Source organism: Mytilus edulis, chromosome 13, assembly GCF_963676685.1.
Source record: "Mytilus edulis chromosome 13, xbMytEdul2.2, whole genome shotgun sequence".
Lineage (NCBI taxonomy): Eukaryota > Metazoa > Mollusca > Bivalvia > Mytilida > Mytilidae > Mytilus > Mytilus edulis.
The window spans coordinates 398028-422204 of record NC_092356.1 but is presented as its reverse complement, the minus strand read 5'-3'; the positions used below and the strand labels follow the sequence as shown (position 1 = coordinate 422204).

General features: G+C 34.5%; 1 protein-coding gene across 2 annotated transcripts in view; it reads right to left on the bottom strand.

Moving 5' to 3' along the window:
- The window catches only part of LOC139500668 (E3 ubiquitin-protein ligase MIB2-like), a 28727-nt gene that overhangs the window by 552 nt on the left and 3998 nt on the right, over nucleotides 1-24177 (bottom strand). The window contains exons 4-19 of one of the 2 annotated variants that reach the window (XM_071289452.1): nucleotides 23320-23426; nucleotides 19675-19872; nucleotides 19160-19189; nucleotides 17011-17198; nucleotides 16348-16452; nucleotides 15716-15820; nucleotides 15040-15217; nucleotides 13694-13863; nucleotides 13006-13154; nucleotides 11954-12110; nucleotides 11241-11395; nucleotides 9334-9460; nucleotides 8482-8584; nucleotides 6052-6137; nucleotides 2527-2705; nucleotides 1601-1824 (exon numbers count right to left, since the gene is read on the bottom strand). In XM_071289452.1, coding sequence (XP_071145553.1) covers nucleotides 1601-1824; nucleotides 2527-2705; nucleotides 6052-6137; nucleotides 8482-8584; nucleotides 9334-9460; nucleotides 11241-11395; nucleotides 11954-12110; nucleotides 13006-13154; nucleotides 13694-13863; nucleotides 15040-15217; nucleotides 15716-15820; nucleotides 16348-16452; nucleotides 17011-17198; nucleotides 19160-19189; nucleotides 19675-19872; nucleotides 23320-23426 — 2261 coding nt within the window. The remainder of the gene's footprint in view (nucleotides 1-1600; nucleotides 1825-2526; nucleotides 2706-6051; nucleotides 6138-8481; nucleotides 8585-9333; nucleotides 9461-11240; nucleotides 11396-11953; nucleotides 12111-13005; nucleotides 13155-13693; nucleotides 13864-15039; nucleotides 15218-15715; nucleotides 15821-16347; nucleotides 16453-17010; nucleotides 17199-19159; nucleotides 19190-19674; nucleotides 19873-23319; nucleotides 23427-24177) is intronic. The other variant, XM_071289453.1, reaches the window with a different exon arrangement.

Here is a 24177-nt window from a genome sequence, read left to right as displayed (position 1 = left end):
TATTGCTCACTATTATATGTTACAAAGATGATAGGAAAGTAGTCAACTTGTATTTTTGTCCATCTGATGAGTTAAGCCTTTTTCAACTGATTTTTATAGTTCGTTCTTATCTTGTACTGTTATACCACTGTCCCAGGTTGAGGGGAGGGTTGGGATCCCGCTAACATGTTTAACCCCGCCACATTATTAATGTATGTGCCTGTCCCAAGTCAGGAGCATGTAATTCAGTGGTTAGTTTTCTCGTTTGAATTGTTTTACATTGTCTTATCGGGGCCTTTTATAGCTGACTATGTGGTATGGGCTTTGCTCATTGTTGAACGCCATACGGTGACCTATAGTTGTTAATGTCTGTGTCATTTTGGTCTCTTGTGGACAGTTGTCTCATTGGCAATCATACCACATCTTCTTTTTTATATTACGTCAGACAATGTTTATCACAAAAACCCTTCTCTTCAGAACACTCATAGACAAGGGTTAATATGTAAGATCAGTTTTTTTCATAGATGAAGCCTTTGCGGTTACCTATATTTGTAAACTTCTACGCCGTATGGGCTCTTTAGGACTGTTATTTTATTTGCAATTATTTAACTCCTTTTCATTTTTTACAAACAATTACGAAAATCACTAAATTCAGATATCTGGTGTTTTTTATTGTGCATGTTACTTGAATATAGTTTTGTCTTTCTTTATCTGAATTATTCGGAAAATAATTCAATAGTTACAACAGTTGTTTTAATTGAAGTGTATATAAACTATAAACCTTCTTAAAAAGATAAGGGAATTTTAAAATCATTCTGCTCAATTTGAATACCAATTTCGAATCAGTGGTCTCAGATTAGAATTTCGAATAGTCCATTTGACAATTACCGATTTGATTCTGTTATTACACATTTTTTAAATAAATTACTTCCATTTATCAATCGTAGACTGGTTCCATACCGGACAGAATTGGATATTGCCAACGCAAAGCATGATGATTGAAAGTGATGTATCGGCCGTTTAACTAATTTTTCGTGAAAAATAATTTCTGATGTCAAAAGTATATAGCTTAACAACAAATTAATGTAATTAAAAAAAATTTAAACTTTTAGAAAATACTCACATTACGAACAAGTAAATTCGCTCTTTCTGCTAGCTCTCCGTTGTAAATAAAAATTAATGTCCCTCATAAGGGAGAAAACTAAAAGAGGGATCTCTAGTTACAGGGTCAAGTACGGGAATTGGCAAATGGACTTTTGAACAATGGTAATTATGATGATAAACAAATCTCAATGTAAAATTCAAATGAATGATTTACCTCATGATAATCTAAAAAAATTTATAACAACACGTTATGAATTTCTTGCATTCGAAGCGCTTTTATGGATTAACCTTTATAAGGAATGTTCAAAGCCGAGTCATGAAAAGTCAAGGAAATATAGAATGCCCTAAACAGTTGACGAGCTATTTGACAAAAAAAAAAGAATTTAACAATAGACAAATTTATCTAAGGTCAACTTTACCTGACAATGTATTAACTTTATTGCAAAAGCCTTCTAGTCATATCAAACATGAACAACTATAGGTGCATCTTAAAACATCAATTTAAGGCGAAACTTACGATTATCAAGCCTTGCTTGAACTGGTAACCTACACTGTGGACACACATTAAATCGCAAACTGCACTCTTCGCATACTAGTTTGTGCCCGCATGGCACAAACTTTGCATTAGCAACATTCTCTCTACAATTTGCACACGGCTTAACTAACAAAGCCGCCAATAAGTCTACAAATGGATCTCCCGTTGCTCTCCGTGCAGTCGCTGGTTTCTGTTGTTGCGGTTGCCTTGAAATGACAAAAAAGCTTTGGTTAGTTGAAATAAGGTAAAATATCAGTAAACATATGACGAGTCATAAAATTTGACTTTAACATGTTTAAATCTGAAAGTTTACAATTTTGTCAATTATTAGCGTCCAATACCTGGTCATTTTATGATTTAATTTTGAGCAATATTCTTATTACCTGTTTTTTCCTGTTGCTTTTATGGTGATGTTTACTCGACGAGTAAATCGGTTTGTTGGTATATTGATGTTCACCCGACGGGTACATCGGTTTGTTGGTTTATTTATGTTTACCCGACGAGTTAATCGGTTTGTTGGTTTATTGATATTTATCAAACGAGGACATCGGTTTGTAGGTTTATTGATTTTTACCCCACGAGTTAATCGGGTTGTTGGTTTATTGATGTTTACCCTACGAGTACATCGGTTTGTTTGTTTATTGATGTTTACCCCACGAGTTAATCGGGTTGTTGGTTAATTGATGTTTACCCCACGAGTTAATCGGGCTGTTTGTTTATTGATGTTTACCCCATGAGTACATCGGGTTGTTAGTTTATTGATGTTTGAAATAATTATGAAACTAAGACTTATCTGAGTATTACGGATAATGTAAATCCAGAAGAGATCTTTGGATTCACGAAAGTAATAGTTCTTGCATTTCCCATTAAGGTTGACAAATATCAGAGTTATAGTTCAAAATAATTACTTTTGTCGTATGTAGTTTTCAACTGCATTCTTTACTCTCTGACTTCGACAAACCTGAAGAGGTGTTTTACCGTTGTTGTTGGTCGTTTGAATATTTGCTTTATTTTCCATCAATAAACAGGCTATTTTGAAACGATCATTGTCATCATTTGGCTGAGCCATCAGCATTAAGCCAAGAAGCTGTAAATATATATATAAAAGTGTTATTTCCTTTCTAAGGAATCATAGTCATCCAGTTTTATACATCATGAACAAATAGCCAATTTGGAAAATAACTTATATGGATTCTTTAAATAAGCATGCAAACTTCAAAACAGCAGTATACTCCTCTAGTTTATTAGATACGACCTTTTTGTTAAGAAATATATGATAGTTAACAAAAACAAACTATAGATATATATCTAGAGCGCTGGACATGAGGCTAAGCGATTGGTGCTGTAGTGTATCAAAGGTGTGAGTTCGAATCCCGCTGAGGGACGAACAAAAAATTGTCAGTAGAAAATCTAACTCTAACACTGTTTGGAGTAATTTTCAGACTTATATATATATATATATATATATATAGTGTCTAAAAATAGCAACAATCAACATTCAATCTATCTAGGTGTGGATCAGTTTGTAAATAAACTGATGCAGTTACTAAATTAAATTATATAAGTGTCTAAGAATGTAACTTTAACACACTAATGAGTGTTATAAAATTAGTTGTTATATTTTATATATTATTCACGCAATATTTCGCTAAACAAATTAGCTTCATCGGGCGTGTGCATCTATCTAGGTGAAATCGGATGCATGACAAAAATATCTTTGTAGCTTGACGTTTTTGTGTAAAAGTTTAATATTTTGATTGATGGGGTATATAAACAAAATATTTTTGCCGTTTATTGTACATAACAATTTTTAAATCTAAACAAATAGTTGTTTTAGTTAAATAGAATGAAATTCATGATTTATTCCTTTGGTTTTGGGTAGAACTGTTTTTCATCCCTCTCATTAAGTCCATCAGGTTCAAGAGTACGTAGCTGATGCATCCAGAACCTTTCTCTCTGTTTTCTCCTTTCGGAGTCCCAATTTTGATTTACCTCAATTATTTGGAAGGTGATATTATCAAAAGTATGTCCTGTTCTTAAGAGGTGTCTCGTAATTGGACAGTTTCTTCCTTTTGTATAGAACGACCGGTGATTGTTAAGTCTGATGTTGAATGTAGTTTCTGTTTCACCAACATACTGCAGCTTGCAAGTTCCACAAGTAAGAATATAAATACTATTTTCCGTTTTGCAATTAGAAATACAAAGATAAGACGACCCGTGCAGATAGAATTCCGTTTGTTGTAACCTTCCATCCCGATTTGACAAATATTTCATCTACTATCCGAAAGCACTGGCGTCTTATCGAAAATGACTCTTCCTTAAAAGAAATTTTCCCATCACCTCCTGTTATTGCCTATCGCAGACCCAAAAATCTCAAAGACATACTTGTGACATCAAAAGTAAAGAAACAAGAAACTTTAAAATTTGGGTGTTACAAACAATGCGGTAGAAGCAATTGTAAGTGCTGTAAAGCCGCCAACACTGACCACTCTTTCAGCAGCACAGTAACAAAGCAGCGATACAACATCTATGTTACATCTAATTGCAAAACGGAAAATAGTATTTATATTCTTACTTGTGGAACTTGCAAGCTGCAGTATGTTGGTGAAACAGAAACTACATTCAACATCAGACTTAACAATCACCGGTCGTTCTATACAAAAGGAAGAAACTGTCCAATTACGAGACACCTCTTAAGAACAGGACATACTTTTGATAATATCACCTTTCAAATAATTGAGGTAAATCAAAATTGGGACTCCGAAAGGAGAAAACAGAGAGAAAGGTTCTGGATGCATCAGCTACGTACTCTTGAACCTGATGGACTTAATGAGAGGGATGAAAAACAGTTCTACCCAAAACCAAAGGAATAAATCATGAATTTCATTCTATTTAACTAAAACAACTATTTGTTTAGATTTAAAAATTGTTATGTACAATAAACGGCAAAAATATTTTGTTTATATACCCCATCAATCAAAATATTAAACTTTTACACAAAAACGTCAAGCTACAAAGATATTTTTGTCATGCATCCGATTTCACCTAGATAGATGCACACGCCCGATGAAGCTAATTTGTTTAGCGAAATATTGCGTGAATAATATATAAAATATAACAACTAATTTTATAACACTCATTAGTGTGTTAAAGTTACATTCTTAGACACTTATATATATATATATATATATATATACAACTCGTCTAAACATCAACCCAACAATGTTAGATCTGTAAATTTGCTTTCGCAAATTTTTGGTTCTTCCCTCGCCGGGATTCGTACCCATGCTACTGTGATATCGTGACACCAAATCGCCTGCACTGCAGCCGTCCCGCTAGACCACACGACCACCTGGGCTCTCAATAAAAGAGCTTTCGCTGGCCGTGTGTTACCTTTCCTCGTTAGTTTTAATCTAGCGGCGTACTACAGTACATGATATATAAGGCATGAAGATGTTATTGTTACAGATCAGCTAAATTATCTATAGTAAAGGATCCTACAAATTAATGTAATATACAGTCACAGAAAATAATTATATTTATAAGTACGTCTGAGTCAGTGACAACTCTACAACAGATGTATCCATCGGATCGCCATCAATGATGGTGATACATGGCTGTGTACATAATGTATATACAACTCGTCTAAACATCAACCCAACAATGTTAGATCTATAAATTTGCTTTCGCAAATTTTTGGTTCTTCCCTCGCCGGGATTCGAACCCATGCTACTGTGATATCGTGACACCAAATCGCCTGCACTGCAGCCGTCCCGCTAGACCACACGACCACCTGGGCTCTCAATAAAAGAGCTTTCGCTGGCCGTGTGTTACCTTTCCTCGTTAGTTTTAATCTAGCGGCGTACTACAGTACATGATATATAAGGCATGAAGATGTTATTGTTACAGATCAGCTAAATTATCTATAGTAAAGGATCCTACAAATTAATGTAATATACAGTCACAGAAAATAATTATATTTATAAGTACGTCTGAGTCAGTGACAACTCTACAACAGATGTATCCATCGGATCGCCATCAATGATGGTGATACATGGCTGTGTACATAATGTATATACAACTCGTCTAAACATCAACCCAACAATGTTAGATCTATAAATTTGCTTTCGCAAATTTTTGGTTCTTCCCTCGCCGGGATTCGAACCCATGCTACTGTGATATCGTGACACCAAATCGCCTGCACTGCAGCCGTCCCGCTAGACCACACGACCACCTGGGCTCTCAATAAAAGAGCTTTCGCTGGCCGTGTGTTACCTTTCCTCGTTAGTTTTAATCTAGCGGCGTACTACAGTACATTAAATATAAGGCATGAAGATGTTATTGTTACAGATCAGCTAAATTATCTATAGTAAAGGATATATATATGTATTCATTTTTAAACCTTTATATATATTTGTGTATGTTTAACATACCCCCGTCACCGGTGGTCTCTGTTGAATACCAAGAATAAGATGTAAAGGTGTATCACCATCATTGTCTTTTATATTTACATCAGCTCCTGTAAGATATTTGATATTTCCTTTCTTTAATATATCTTTCGTAAATTCATTGGAGGTGTCCGTTGTTATTCTGTGGTTTACTATCATAGTATTTGTTTATGTATTTCTCTGTGTTGAGTGTTCTAGCGTTTGTTTGACTGTATTCATGTCACGAAGTGTTGTCATATTAGCGGTATTTTTTTTACATTGCCATATAATCGGGAGCCTTTGCTAGCCATAAAACCAGGTTCAAACAAACTATTATTTTCTTAAAATGTCCTGTACCAAGTCAGATATATGGCAGTTGTTATCTACAGTCCGTTTCTATGTATGTTGGCGGTTGCTTTTGTTGTAGTGCAGTGTTTATGTTGTTCCGGTTTATTTTCTTTTCCTTGATGTGTTTCCCTCGATTTTCAGTTTGTTACCCAGATTTGATTTGATTTTGCTTAATCAAATTTTTACTATTGAACAGATGTATACTTAGGCTACAATACTATACCGCTGTTTAAAAGTCATAAATCGAGTTAAGTGTTAAGTTATTATATTTTTTTTTTCGTTAACATTACATTTATTTGGTTCGTTTTAGAACTGTTGCGATTCGTTGGTTTTATACTCTTTTTCGAATCTACAAATAATCGGTCAAAGAAGTATAATTAAATAAATAGAGAATATCATATGACTTTTTCAATATCATACCCGTATCAACCCGAGACACCAATATAATCCCAAGAGCTCTGCTCGAGAGATTATATTGGTTGAGCGTTGTGTAATATTGAAAAATCCATATTATATACGCTTTATTATATAAATCAACATATAGATATTTTGTATGTGACATGACGTTATATACAGATAAGGGGTTTGATAAAGCCTTTGCAACAGTCAAAAGGTAAATCACAAAAATACTGAACTCCAAGAAAAATTCAAAACGGAAAGTCCCTAATCAAATGGCAAAATCAAAAGCACAAACACATCAAACGAATGGACAAAAACTGTCATAATCCTGACTTGAGACAGGCATTTTCTTATGTAGAAAATGGTGGATTGAACCTGGTTTTATAGCGCTGAACCTCTCACTTGTATGAGATTCGCATCAAATTCCATTATATTGACATCGATGCGTGAATAAAACAAACAGACATATTAGGTAAAATTGTCAAAATAGGGGTACAGCAGTCAACACCGTGTCACAATCTTAATCACAACAAAAACAAACAAATATTTAACAAAGAAGCACAACAAAACATATATCACATTTAACAACCTCGTTCATTGCTTACTTATTTTTGTATTTTATTTATGTTTGCCAAATCAACCAATAAAGGATCGAGGGAATTTAAGCACTGGCACCGAATCGGAATTTAAACATTGACATTTAGTCTGGCATGTATTTGACGTCAGAATGTTAACGTCACACAAGTAGATATATAAAATAATTTTGTAGTTCAAAGTATGCAAAAGTTATAATAGAACAATAACACCATGGCGGGATGTTTAAAGTACAGAGACACGTCATACGTATCAAAAAAAACCAAAGTCACACAGACAAAGCACACAAGTAAAAATGAAAAATAATACAAACAACACAATGACGGGATGCATAAGTACAAATGTATATCACCAAAAACAGACCAAACAGTGAAAGCACAAATAAAAGAACACTTAACACTGATATCGATGTCGTGACGTCATACTGAGGGAAGTTCTTATAAAGCATATGCAACCGAGACTGATATCGACATTATCACTGATGTCTGGTACAACACGATTGCCGTTGACCGTATTACACATGCAATTTATCTGTATTTACTACTAAGTATATAATAAAATATATAATACAAATCGAGTAAACCAACAATAACTGTTTGTCTAGCTACATGTAGGCAGCATAGGATAACTTTTAGAAAATGCATATTGTACGTAATATAGTGTAATAGTTTGTATATGTAGAGACTACTACTAAAACAATCTCATTTTTCATTGACCTGAGGAACTACCATTTGATACTTTGGCGGGTGGAGGTTTGGGAGGGGGCAGGGGACAGGAGGAGTTTTCACGAATTAATTTTTTTCATCTGATGCTACGCATTTTATTTTACACTTTAGCATACATTTGATTCTGGTGTTTTGTGTTGCAGGATAACCAGTTTTATCCTGTCATTTGCAGTTATTTATTTTCAGTTTTTTTTCAGGCCAAAAAAAAAGAAAAATCATACATGATCATATTGTTGGCTCAGATTTAATTATCTATTTCATTTTTTTTATCAGACATATTCACCTTTGTATTTTGTACAATATCAAGTAATCAGTAAGAAATGACATTTCAATGATCTAAATAAAATCCTCTTAAAATTCAATGACTTACCGTTCTGCATTAACAACTTGACCATATCAAAGTAAGCTTCATGGCAAGCTAAATGCAGAGGTGTCAATCCTTGTTTATCCTTAAAGTTCACATTAGCTTTACCCTGAAAGTTCATATATTGATTTGACACATTCCTGTTTTCAAGTATATCTATTTAACGGTTAAAGCGTTTCGGAATGAAACGCTTCTAATAGAAGTGTTAGAAAATTCGACACACTGCTGGCGGACGAGTTGGATTGAAGATGAATACAATATGATGAGGGGACCATCTCAATGAGCACACAAACTAAATATGTGTGTTACCTGTTACGTGTTTGATACCGCTGAGATAAATCTTAAACAATTGTTAGATTGTTAGAGTACGCAGGAGAAGATCAAATTATTGAGGAACAGAAAAGTCTGGAAAATAATTTATCTCGTTTTAACATCATGTAAAAATAAGGTAAAATGGTGTAAATTTTTTACATAAATCATTAATGCAATTTTCAAATACGCTAAAAACTATAAAGCGACATTTTATATATGTTTCCTCTTCAAAAAAAACTTTTTATAACCTTATGACGACTGGTGGATGTTTTACAATGGACCAAGAGGGAAAAAAAATGAATGAATTTCTGTTGGTGGATAAAAATCACGGGGGATTTGTTTCCTCCGGATAAAGTACACAGGCGGAATCAAAACACTGTTACTTAGTCGTATATCATGTATATATTAGAAAGCCATAAAGGAGTCTAAATTGAAAACTACGTTCAAACCTATGATTGCGTTGGATAAAAACCGCAATTTTTATACGTGTGCATGTTATGTTTTAAATGCATCTTTTATTAATCTCTACAGTTGTTATATACAAACCTTTAATATAAGAATAGACGCAACCTGTCGATGATCATTGAATGCAGCAATATGCAGTGCTGATTTCCCGTCTGACTTTGTCATCTTCATTAAACTTTGAGATTTGTCAAGAAGTTTTTCTACAGCACTGTCGATAGATGTGATAGTAATTTATCATCAAATTTATTTTTAAAGCTATAACTCTACTGTAAAAGTTACTGTAAGTTATTATCAAAAGTTTATATGAAAATAGTTTCGATGAAGTATAAACCAATGATTGGAGCCTATCTTCCTCCTTACGTGTTCCTACTATGAGACACGAATTCAGGTTACAGCGATAAAATCGTCAAGCTCAACAAAGGCGTCCTATAACTAGCTTTGAATTGCAACTACTAAAACAGCAGGCAAAGCATCGCACTCAGAATCAAATGTGTACTGAAGGCTGTAATGAACTTGGAGTTGGAAGAGAACGCACAACATATTGGTACTGTTGGTCAGCTTTTGATGCCGAAGTGAACAAATTACAAATAGGGATCAATTTACATTTTTGAAAACATGTTTGATGAGTTATTCTATTAAAATCTTTCAATATGACTGTTCAAAATGCCAACTTTTTAATACTGCAGCAGTTATTTGTCCAGGGCCGTAACTATCTATGAGGCAGGGGAGGCAGTTGCCTCCCCTGAATTTTCTACACCAATTTTTTTTGTTTGAAGTAATAAAATGATATATTGACAATATGTATACGAAGAACTTGAATTTATATTATAAACAACACAAGTTTACAGTTTTACCATAGTGTTCACAGTGTTATCATGATATGTGATATATGTCATTTGCCGGACTTTTGATCGATCATAGTGAAACGTTTCAGTATTAATATTTTTTTTGTGTGGCCGTCCGTCATGTTATTCGTTATTCGTATGAGAACACATATGAAACTTTGCTTTCGACAATTTTGATTAAAACTTAACTGTTCACATTTATTTAGGAGCCGTCAATTAAGCAGAGGAAGTAAGTTCCCTTTGTATTGTGAATCTTTTATGATATCGGAAATTCGTTACCGGCTGAATCAACTGTTGGAATAATTTTTTAACGTCTCCCGATCGTACGAGAAACGAGAACAACAATGTCATTATGGTCAATGCCTTAGTAGTTTAACACTCCCATTCGTTGTAGCAGGGACTTTTAATACTAAGTATATACTAGACGTATATAAATATTATCTGGTTGTAGTTATATACATGTCTGTTCAGCTTTCAACAAAATTGATATTCAAGGTCCTCGATAAAAAGAATATCTTGTGTTCTATGATCTTGCTTTATATGTTTTTTAACTTACCAGTTTGATTTCTAACAAAATAATCTTTAAATACAGATAATAATTGTTTGCATAAAAATTGCTTCCAGGATCCAACAATACTGATGGAAATCGAAGGAAAACGGGTCATTTTAAGCCACTGATTTTATCGAGAGAAAACCAAAAAATCTGCGGTCACGATGTATTTAATTTTAATATTTATAGGCCAAAGTACGACCTTCAGGACGAAGCCTTCGCTCACTCCGAACAGCAACCTCAGCTTGTTTTTACATAAAAATTGCTTCAAGTTTCAACAATACTGATGTTTCCTAAAGTAAGGAAATCGAAGGAAAAAGGGTCATTTTTAGCCATTTTACCGAGAGAAAAAAATCGGCGGGGGCTGCGCCCCCGAACCCCTAATCTTGAGGGCCTCAATCGGCGGCCTCCAAACCCCTGCCTCCCCTGAATTCAAACCCTAGTTACGGCCCTGTTGTCAATTGTTTCGTTGATAACGATGTCTTTTTTGTCAGTTTCAATGAACTTCATCTTTTAGTATTTTGCCTTAGAGTCGAGTATTTGTCATGTTTGTGTTATTCTTTGTTGTACTTTGCTATGGTAAATCAACTCACAATTCATTTTCTTTGAAAGCAGCAAACATAAGTGGATGACAATCTTTCTTGTTTACAAGGGTCATGTTGATATTCGGATGACTCAGTAGAATGTTGACTGCTCTATCGTGTCCTTTAGCAATGGCGTCGTGAAGAGCAGTATCACCCTCAATATCCTGAAATATTAATATACTATTAACCTCACCACACACATTCATAATAAACTTTTAATGATTGATATATTCCAATTGTCAAAACCCATTCTCGTTCTCGTCCACTTTTCGTCGCATGCAACATAACAAATTAGACTTATCACCGAGTTTAAACCCATAGGACAGGTGTTTTGTGGGTTCGATTTGCTTAGTCTTCAGCTTCTGTGTTGTTTTTTCGTAGACTGTTTTGTTTCACTTATTGTTTCAAGTTATGATTTTGGCTAGCCCTACTGTCGCTCTTTTATAAATATTCGTCGTTTTATTTTTTCTACGGTCCTATCTTTTTAGCTTTAAATTAGGTCTCACATGAAATCTTGCAAATAAAAACCCGTTAAAACAAAGATATTTTGTATATCAAATCTGATTTAAATACAGATCATTTTGCATGTTCCAGGATCTGGAACTGCTGCGTTTTCTATTCTGATAATAACTTTTTTAAGACAAACTGCTTTACTAAATTCATGTTACATTATAACAAAACAAACAGCCCTGACAAATTAATCAATCAGATTGTTAACTTACCTGCACGTTGGGATCACACCCTTTTTCTAAAACAGCTTTCAAAAGAGCAAACATTCCACAATAACTGGCGTGATGAGCAAGACTTCTTCCGTTTTTAGCAATTTCTGTAACAGTTGCTCCTTGGGAAACCAAATACAATGCCAGCATTTCTTTCTTTCTGCAAATAAAGTCAACAGTAGTATACTGCTGTTCGAAATTCATTAATCGATAGAGAAATTTCACAAACTGAAAGCATCGATTCTAATATATTTTTTAAATACAACACATATATGTTTTTTGTACACAAATGCTTTTTTTTTTGTTAACGGCATGTTGTATTGTGTAGCTGTTTCTAGTTAAATAGATATTACACGATATTTTACGTTGAGATTGTTGCGAAACATTGACCGATTAAATTTCAACTTGACATGAGCGGAGATCCCAATACCAGAATCTGTGGAGATTTTTAATTTTGAAATTATCAATTTCCCTCACCTTAGTAGCAATATACGAACTTTACCTGCATATGGAAAAAGTAAAATAACAAAAATACCGAACTCCAACGACAATTCTAATCGGAAAGTCCCATATCAAATGTCAAAATCAAAAGCTCAAACACATCACACGAATGGAAAACAGCTGTCATATGCTTCACTTGGTACAGGACTTTTCTTATGTAGAAAATTGTGGATTAAACCAGGTTTTGTATCTAGCCTAACCTCTCACTTGTATGACAATTTCAGCAATGTTGACTGCTGTACCCCTATGTTAGACATTCTACCTATTATGTTTGTTAGTTTTGTTCACACATTGTTATCAATAGAAAGGAGTTTTTTTATGTGACTGTCGTACAAGTGATAGGTTTAGCTACCTATAAAACCAGGTTTAATCCAACATTTTCTACATAAAGACACGTCTGTATCAAGTCAGCTTTTAATTCTCCCATTGATAAGGGACTTTCTGTTTAGAATTTTTATTGCAGTCGTTTTCCTTTTACTTTTTACTTTGGATATGTCCATCGTAGCCCTGATGTGGCGAAATCGACATGTTAATACTTGATAAGAGATACTCACCCTGCTGCAGCTGTAAGTAGTGCTGTATTATTTTCGCTAGTCTTTGTGTTGATGGTAGCACCACTGGCTAATAATAATTTAGCAATATCCATATGCCCTTCATGACTTGCTATCATTAATGGTGTCAGATCTTTAAACTTACAATTGACCTTTGATCGAAAATATACATAAAAATACAGATGACATTCATAACAACGAAAACAATTAGCTTTTGTATGACACTAAAGTATCACTGTAAATTGTATGTAGGTTCTCTTCGTCTTTTTTAATCGATGTTGCTGTATGAATATAGTTGGCATGGGGAAGTGATGCCAGTATTATATTTTTGTTTATTTATCGTGTGAAATTGAAAATTAATTCCCGTTTTCTGATACACTTGCTAATTTTACCAATTACAAATGTATACATATGATATCCCAAAATATAATATCCTATAGCAGTTACTGCCTTGATAGCTAGAGAAGCAACCAGTCTAGTTTGATTTTAGATTGGACCATTTCCTTATACTCTGTTCACAATCATTTTTGGTGTATTCTTATTACATTAACGGTACCAATCTTTCCACACAAGATACGCATATAAATGTATGAAGGACATGTGTTACCTATTGGTGCTTGCTAAGTATAGTAAATATATTCTTTATAACACCTTTACGGGCTTTTATGTATATACACATTTAAGTGTTTACCAAATCTTTTTTCATTTTTATAAGTTGTTGCACTGATGCAACGTCGCCTTTAGCACACGCCTGTATCATTTGCTCTGGGCCAATGGTTTGGAGTCTTTGTTGATGACCTAAAACTACCAGGTTTGCTACCAACCGAGCAAGGCTATCTGCAAGGTCATCTTGAACATTCTCTTAAAGAACAAAGAATTTATGAAAGCGTTAGTTGATGTTTCTTTACTTACAATTGTTTTTTAAGGATTGTTTGTTTTTCAAGGTCACTTTAACAGTAAAAGACCACGATAGTTTTATAGCTGACTATGCGGTATTGTCCGTACAGTGACCTATAGTTGTTAATTTCTATGTCATTTTGTCTCTTGTGGAGTGTTGTCTCATTGGCAATCATACCACATCTTCTTTTTTATAATCTATTGTAGATTATTAAACACCTCTTCATCAAAAAGTCTGTGGGATATTTTTGGTTTGTTTATATAAGTGATGCACCATAGGTTGGACCCAGCAATAATTTAATAACACACACATTTAAATTGACTAATTATGAATAAGTATGAAATATTGATGCAATTGATTAATGAAATATTCTCTGATCGTTTTAAACCCCTTCGCTTTTGATAAATTTAACAATTATGCGAATTGAAGGCCTCACAATGATTTGAAATTAACCATGTTACTTTGTAATTTGTCCTTTAAATATGTGTTTCCTAGTCAATCCTAAAACTGATTTTAAAGCTTATTATGTACCGATTATCAGGTTATCTGCATCTTGATATCGTAAAATATCAGCTGCGAGACTTAATATGAAGCTTTTTGTCGAGTGAGCGTAGCGAACGAGATCAAAAAGCCTTCATATAATGTCAAGCAGCTGATATTTTACAATATCAATATGCAGATAATCTGATAATCGATTTATCGGGCTATATTTGCGTGTTTCAGAAGTGTTTTCTTTGTTTCACCAGCACACAAAAGATGACTTGATAAGTTCGGGTCAAAGTTATTTACGTCGGTTCAAACATTATGACGTCGCTGATATGTCCGGGTCAACGTGTTTGATGTCACAAAGACATGATACGAAATAATATTAAGAGCTGAACAGAGTGATATAGACAGTGGGACGACCGATAAATTTATGTTATCAATTAAATTTTTTGTGCATTATGTATGTTATGTTTTTTTTTTTATTAAAACAGACAATATTTTTTTTATAAAACGAAACACGATTTCTACTTTGCCATTTTCCCCGATACTCTATTTTTTTCGGTAAATGGAATTATGTTTAAAACAATATAGTCTGGTGAAAAGTGATGGTATGTTATCTACATGTTTACTCCATATTATAAGTTACGTCATACCAGCACCACGTCTTGAAGTTGCGAACGATGTTTCTTGTTTGCCTTCAAGTGTATCAACTTTCTTTCCTGGTGCTGGTATCATAGTAGCAGGGCTATAGACCCAGACTTGCTGACCAAACTGTACAACAACATCACCATCACTGTCTATCTTCTCAACCTTTCCAACCTTCCCACATGCCTGGTATGATATAGTTAATTAACATAATTTGTTACCCTAAACATTTACAACTCCATTTTGTCTAGGTAAGAAATTAGGGATCTTTGAAAGATATGAAATCAACTGATTGTATGCAGATATTTGTTTATTGAACCTTCATTTTCAAAGAGTTCATAAATAACAAAGTAAACTGTTTCTCTTTATCGTATAATCTAAATGGAACGTTGATCGGACAGAAAAAGACGGGATTGTTGGTAGAGATAACTGTCATAACAGCACTTCACTGTAAGATCCCTGACAGAATAATTACAAAAAATCTGAAACCTTGAAACTCTCCTGAATTGAGGTATATCTACAATGTGAGGCGCTTTAAATGCTGGGATTAAATTACCCCAAAAATTCAAATTCTGTTTCCGAGTTAACATGGTAAACACATGGTAAAGGTATATTTATTAAACACAATATTGCTACGAAACATAATTGCGTCTACCACTGTTAAAACCGAAATAGATATTGTACCTTCACCATGGCGTCCTCCCATCCACCGTGGCCTTTCTGTAACAATTCTACAGTCTTTGGTTCACTAAGGATCTTCACTGTATCGCCTGGTTTAATTTCATAGACCTACAAATAGTATATATTCGACAGGATATTATATAATAGTATCTTATCACGTTTTTGTCAGACAAAGCATTATTCTTTCAACCAATCGACAATGTAGGGCAATTATATATCAGGCAAATAGTTATCTGAATATCCATGAGAGAAGATACACCACGAATGTTTAGATTGCAATGCAGAAACATAAGTTTTCCTTTAAGAGTGGATGTAATCTTTTGAGCAAGCTATATATAAATTTGATGGTAGAATTGCAATGTGTTGCCCCTATACTCACTTTTCTACGTGCTCCTTACTAGAATTGATATGTGTTGCCCTTTTACTCACTTTTCTAAGTACTCCTTTCTAGAATTGTAATGTGTTGCTCAAATAAAAACTTTTCTAAGTGTCCATTGGTAGAATTGCAATGTGTTGCTTCTTTATTAATACTATCTATTCTAAGTGTGTGTTGGTACAATTGCCGTGTATTGCCATCTAACGAAGTTTTATAAGAGCTCCGTAATTGAGTTTCTATGTGTTGCCAGTATACTCACTTTTCTAAGTGCTCCTTGGTAGAATTGCCATGTGTTGCCATCATATTCAACTTCAATGATTTCATCTGACTCTATGTTCTTTATTTTTCCTATCCGGCCGATACACTGCAATAAAACGATTAGATTGACACTTTGCAATTGTATTGTCCACACGAAGCTCAACTTACTTTATTACTTTATGATAAAGTTGATACCATTTACTTTTTTTACGGTGATCCGTAATTAACGAAATCCTAGGTTTTTTTTATAAAAAATTATAAGATGTGGTATGATTGTCAATTAGACAAATCTGCATAAGAGACCAAAATAACATAAAAATTAACATCAGCTCATTTATACAAATAAGTATATCAAAATACTAAACTCCAAGATGAATTCAAAAAATGAAAGTCCATAAATTTAAAACAAAACGGATATCAATGCTTATCAATCAACGTTACGAGTGAGAAAAACAACTGTTATATTCCCGACTTCAAACAGGAATTTTTCAATGGTCTGTTAAACCTGGTTGTATTGTTAATGTAAAAGTCTTTATTGAGAATTATTGGCTTGATGCCCACCCAGTCGCATTATTCGCATTCATAAAAACCTCGCAATAATTTCTAAATATACAGTATTTGTAATAAGTTTTTTTATCGTTTTGTTTGGTAACGATTAACCTACCTCAGTCATGCGCATGCTCCATCCACCACGTCCACGCTGCACTTGTTTTAAGTCTTCAGCAGGAATGAAAACACACACCCGATCTCCTACGTGTAACACTGTGTCTACAGATGATGTCTCAGCTTCTTCAGTGCTACTTTCGTTCCCGTCAAACGTACTTGTTTCCCTTGTTATTCTGGCGGACGAATCTGTAATTTACTTAGTTTATACTTATTCAATGAAGAGATCGAACAATATGTAGCATTGACTATTAAATAAATTTCTAATTGACAGATGTACCAAAACGTTTCAATGCGCAGTTCTAAACAAATGTGAAGTATTAAATCTGAATTAAATTTCTACTAGAGATTCGTTGGCTGATGTTGTTTTGTTTATCAGCTCATAGACATAATTCGGTCATCAACTTTTTTCATGTTTGTACCCCGGTTTAATATGGAATTAAGAATTAGATTGTAAGAAATGACTGTGATATTTTTTCGGCCTTTTCAAAATAACATAAAAAAAAATGTGGTGCACACTTTAAAATAACAGTGGGTTTTTTTTCAGATTTTTTTATATTATTTCTTCATAGACAGAAAAAATATTGCAGTCATTCCTTAAAGATTGCCTAGAAAGCACTTAGTTTTACATAAATTTAACAATATAAGGCAAACATCGTATCTTTCTTTAAGAATAATAAAATACAAAACGCCTTGCCGTTGGTTGCAGATATGAAAAAAAAAGGGGGGGGGCTTTGATGTAGTGTTATCAAAACAGTATTGAGATTCTTCAATTTGTTACACGTAGAAAATCAGAAACTATTAGTGGCATTTTTTCCTCACAAGACGCGCGTTTCATCTACAAATTACTCAACAGTAACGCTCGAATCAAAAAAATATAAAGACAAAATTAAGCAATGAGGACCTAAAATTGAAACTGTTTTTCAAAATACAGCAAATATTATTTAATAGGCCACGTTTGGTTAGATGTGTTGTTTGGTTACTGTGTCATATTTTCTTTCTATCAAATTTAAATTAAAATAATATAAACATGTATGTTCAATCATTTTTTTAAAGTTCATGATGTGGGGCGTATGTCATTGATGCAGCAACAAAGTCATTCGGAGTTAATCATAAATAGATTAGACCGTTGGTTTTCCCGTTTGAATGGTTTTACACTTGTATTTTTTGGGGCCCTTTATAGCTTGTGGTTCGGTTTGAGCCAAGTCTCCGTGTTGAAAGTTGTACCTTGATCTATAATGGTTTACTTTATAAATTGTTATATGGATGGAGAGTTGTCTCATTGGCACTCATACCACATCTTCCGATATCTATTGGCATATAAAGAGAATAACCGTCAAGTAGAATTGTAAGTGCAAGCTTTAGCAGACGTGACCCTGGTTCATGAGCTGCACGCAACTTAGCTGTAAATGAATTATTAGTTTAGTTGGTTTGGAGAATTTTGCATTTTGCAGAGTTTCACAGCGGTCATTACCAAATTCTGATGTCAACTTCCTACATAATTTCATTACTAACAGGGGCCTCAAACTAATTGCTAATTCAGTTTCAGGACGATTTAACCCATACATTGGAAACTTTTTATAAAACTTGAAAAAAATATAATCACACGATCGACTAGTTTAAATATACTGTATTGTTCGAAATGACAAACGGATCAGACACAAGTTTAACAACTTTGTAACGACTTCGCCAATTACGTGATGCAGCGTGCTGAGGAAAGAACCAGTCTAACATGCAGTGAGGCAGGCTTAAAATCTTAAGAGCTATAGTGTATGCAGGGAAGTGGTTCAAAAATCGTGTAAGATATCAACTGAAATCTGATGTAAATGTGAATACAGTTTGACCAAAGAGTAGACAATAAATATCTGATATATAAAATAGCAGTATTTATATGTACCTTCATACATAACATGCTACTAGTATAATGTGTCAGAAACAGTTGTATTCAATTTGACTTCATTTTGTACGTCTGAGAAACTATGAATGAGTTGTAAAGATAATTTCACCAAATCATGTGGAATTGTCACATTTCAAACCCTAATTAGACTTTTAAGAGCAGAAACAGTTTATTGAACCATCCGAACCAATAAAGAAAAAACACAAACCACTAGAATTTGTATAAACCCGTTTGAGCAAAATTTTATATTTACCTGTTTGTTTAGAAGGTACGTCCACTGAATCTATATTTTTGTAAGACTGATATATAATATATCAAATGAGATTTTTATTAACAACACACTGTAAAACTTGAATCTCTATTATCTGTTTTCAAAACTTGAAATATTGTTAGACGTTAAATATATTTAAACAAGAATCAAAATCAATGGTAAAATTTTCAAAAGAGCCTTCTCATGGGATATCTGATTATTTGAATACTTGGTCGTTTAAAATAGTGATGAATTGATTACCAGACAACATTTGGTTAAAGAATATAAATAAATAAAATAAATAAATAATCTTTGTTTCAAGAGGATGATCCCATTAGTTAAAACTAATCTTCCTGAGAGTCCTCAAAATAATAATAACATATTTATAAGTACATAGAGTATTATAAACGATTATGTGATAATATTTGCAAAAAAAAAAGTGTTTATGTAAAAACTTGGACACCCTCATGAGGGACCTCACAAAAAACAAAACGTGATAATGTTCATGACGTACTTACCAGGTATTTCCAAATGATCCCTGTAATAATCTGTTCCCACTCCTGGTTCCATAAACTTTAGATCCACCTTTCCACCAGCTCCTAATTTATAAACATTAACTTCTCCATTTTTCCATGTGACCTTGACAGCATTCCTTGCACCAGTGTCGCCACCATAATTTCTTATTTCCGTGACCTTACCTTCCGATCCTAGACCGCCTAAGGTGAAAATATACATGTTATGATATAAAAATAAGAGTATGATTTGTTCATTCAAAACAGAAAAATCACTACATGCACAGCCAAAAAAAACCAAAAAGTTTATTAGGAACATATCTTTGGGTTCTTCATCTCCAATACACAGTGAGGAGAACGCTGTGATAAGGAAATTCTTTGAAAATCTTCAATTAGGTGAAGAGATATTAAAGGGAAACGACACTACGTACAAAACGTTATCACCCTCGGGCGATTAAGAATTTGACATATTGAGTTATTATTCACACGTTTCAGACGTTCTGGTTTTTATGTCGTTATGCTCTGGCATTAAGGGTCTATTTTCGTTTCCTTTATTTCCTTTAAATCATATTTTGTTGGAATTCACCTTTTCAGATAAAGCCACAGATCAATATTGTCTACACACAGCAAATAAACACAAGTACAAGTGTTGTTACAACTTCACAGATTCCATATGTAATGACTCATGATCCCTTTAAGTACAAATCAATGTCTCTATATATAGCAAGGAACTTTTGTAGTCTGCTGAGTACTGTGGTCTCCGTGTATTGTTAACCGAACGTGTTTAATTTGTAGTCTGCTGAGTACTGTGGTCTCAGTGTATTGTTAACCGAACGTGTTTAATTTGTAGTCTGCTGAGTACTGTGGTCTCAGTGTATTGTTAGCCGAACGTGTTTAATTTGTAGTCTGCTGAGTACTGTGGTCTCAGTGTATTGTTAACCGAACGTGTTTAATTTGTAGTCTGCTGAGTACTGTGGTCTCAGTGTATTGTTAGCCGAACGTGTTTAATTTGTAGTCTGCTGAGTACTGTGGTCTCCGTGTATTGTTAACCGAACGTGTTTAATTTGTAGTCTGCTGAGTACTGTGGTCTCCGTGTATTGTTAACCGAACGTGTTTAATTTGTAGTCTGCTGAGTACTGTGGTCTCAGTGTATTGTTAACCGAACGTGTTTAATTTGTAGTCTGCTGAGTACTGTGGTCTCAGTGTATTGTTAGCCGAACGTGTTTAATTTGTAGTCTGCTGAGTACTGTGGTCTCAGTGTATTGTTAACCGAACGTGTTTAATTTGTAGTCTGCTGAGTACTGTGGTCTCAGTGTATTGTTAACCGAACGTGTTTAATTTGTAGTCTGCTGAGTACTGTGGTCTCAGTGTATTGTTAGCCGAACGTGTTTAATTTGTAGTCTGCTGAGTACTGTGGTCTCAGTGTATTGTTAACCGAACGTGTTTAATTTGTAGTCTGCTGAGTACTGTGGTCTCAGTGTATTGTTAACCGAACGTTTTTAATTTGTAGTCTGCTAAGTACTGTGGTCTCAGTGTATTGTTAGCCGAACGTGTTTAATTTGTAGTCTGCTGAATACTGTGGTCTCCGTGTATTGTTAGCCGAACGTGTTTAATTTGTAGTCTGCTGAGTACTGTGGTCTCAGTGTATTGTTAGCCGAACGTGTTTAATTTGTAGTCTGCTGAGTACTGTGGTCTCCGTGTATTGTTAACCGAACGTGTTTAATTTGTAGTCTGCTGAGTACTGTGGTCTCCGTGTATTGTTAGCCGAACGTGTTTAATTTGTAGTCTGCTGAGTACTGTGGTCTTCGTGTATTGTTAGCCGAACGTGTTTAATTTGTAGTCTGCTGAGTACTGTGGTCTCCGTGTATTGTTAGCCGAACGTGTTTAATTTGTAGTCTGCTGAGTACTGTGGTCTCAGTGTATTGTTAGCCGAACGTGTTTAATTTGTAGTCTGCTGAGTACTGTGGTCTCCGTGTATTGTTAGCCGAACGTGTTTAATTTGTAGTCTGCTGAGTACTGTGGTCTCCGTGTATTGTTAGCCGAACGTGTTTAATTTGTAGTCTGCTGAGTACTGTGGTCTCCGTGTATTGTTAGCCGAACGTGTTTAATTTGTAGTCTGCTGAGTACTGTGGTCTCAGTGTATTGTTAGCCGAACGTGTTTAATTTGTAGTCTGCTGAGTACTGTGGTCTCCGTGTATTGTTAGCCGAACGTGTTTAATTTGTAGTCTGCTGAGTACTGTGGTCTCCGTGTATTGTTAGCCGAACGTGTTTAATTTGTAGTCTGCTGAGTACTGTGGTCTCAGTGTATTGTTAGCCGAACGTGTTTAATTTGGGATATTCTAAAGAGTTCATCTGACATATAGGCAATATATATATGTAGGACTCGGAACCGCGATGGTCACGCTGAAGTACGATGGTCACGCTGAAGTACGATGGTCACGCTGAAGTACGATGGTCCACGCTGAAGTGCGTTGGTTAACACGCTGAAGTGAGATGTTGACATTGTGACGCCTACTTATTTATCTGATATCCTAACAGTACACTCATGCTTGACTCATATATATAGTGAGACGTGACGCCTTTTCTGTAAAAAAACAAAAAGCTTAACGATTAGCTGTTTCTCTGCTGAGAATCACAAAGTACACCAAGTTTGGACCATTAGGGTTTATTTTGACCTAACAAATTGAGGAGATGATAACTGTATACGTGCATTTTTTCTTACAAAGCAGGTTTCATCTCAAGAATTAAACAAAAATATAGCTACTTGATACCAGGAAAACATTTCTAACAATTAATCTTAGTTCATTATTAAGTTTTAACACAAAAGTATGTGATGTATACTTAAAGAGAAGAGTAAATTAATAGTAAGATCAATACATTTTATTGTCTTGCAAAACGTTTTCGGCATGAATTATACATGCTTCTGCAAACACTGTAAGCACATCTGCAGACAAAGATCATCTTTTGTCGCCTTCAGAAATGGTTTGTTTTCCGACTTAGTTTACATATTTTTGTAACCCCCACCTCTAATGCTCAAAACTGTTCGGGATTTGAATCCTTCAATTCATTCTGTTTCCTTTCCTTTGTACGTATGAAACCTTAAGCCTCATCTACAAAATCTCCTGCCTATGTAGATATCAGATGTGGTATGAATGCCAATGAGACAACTCTCCATCCAAGTCACAATTTGTAAAAGTAAACCATTGTAGGTCAAAATAAGGTCTTCAACACGGAGCAATTTAATTTGAAAAAGATATATTTCAAAACGTCACATTGTCCAAACGTAATTGCAAAACCATCGCACTTTGGCGTAGTCCTACATATGTGTATAATAATTCAAAAAGATGTTAATATACAAGAACGGGGACATACATCTGATAACCTTCTATGACATTCGGTCACCGATGCAGAATTGTCTCACTGGCAATCTCATCACATCTCATTTCTACATCACAAACTTAAAAGTGTAGATATTACATTGGCGGATCCAGGGGAAAGGGGGGTTCCGGGGGTTGGAACCCCCCCTTTTTTTGGACGATCAATGCATCTGAATGGGAGCATATAGTTGAACCCCCCCCCCCCCCCCCCGTTTTACTCAGGGTTGGGAACCCCCCTTTCTAAAATGGCTGGATCTGCCCCTGTCATACTTACCATCCTGTGTTCCGTAGGACCAGTCTTTACCCCGTAAAACCACAGCTCCTGGAAATATCCCCAAGGCTCTCATTCTCTGTGACGTGGCTCTTTTAGGAAGCTTTATTCTAAATACCAAAATAAATTAATAGAATCTGTTGAAAGCGTAAGATATATTCAAGTGTTTTTTCCAGAGTGTTGTGTTGATACCTCGTTGTTGACGAAAAGTCACATGACCCTCCGAAAGGATTTTCAATTGAAAACAGAAAAACTGTTATTTGTTTATAATGTTATTTTCGTTTAGATAATGCATTGCATAGTATTTTCTTGCTTAGATAAAAGGATACGAAGGTGTGGTATGAACATGATGAATGACAATGGGACATAAAACAATAATTATAGCTCAAAGTACAGACTTCATAAAAGCATAAATCAAATATGTTGGATAGAAATAATCTATATTAATACAGATGTCTCAAATCATGTCTTGTGAATTATATAAAAAAAACAATCAAAAACTCTAAGGGAGCTACCATTTGATTTTTATGGGGGGGCTAGGATGAAAAATTTTGTCCTGCATTTTTTTTTTTTTTGTTGTAATCTCTGTCCTGCCTTTATATTTTTCACTCTATTCGGTCCTGCCTTTTTTTTTATTAGTTTATCCTGACTTTTTTTTACCTAAATTGTCATCCTGCCTTTTTTTTTTGCAAAGTGTCTCATCCTGCCTTTTTTTTTTTACTCAAAACTCCTGTCCTGCCTATTTTTTTCAAATTTCATCCTAGCCCCCCCCCCCCCCCCCCCCCCCCCCCCCCCCCATAAAAATCAAATGGTAGCTCCCTAAGATAAAATGCTTTTGAATTTTCACGTTACAAAAAGGTT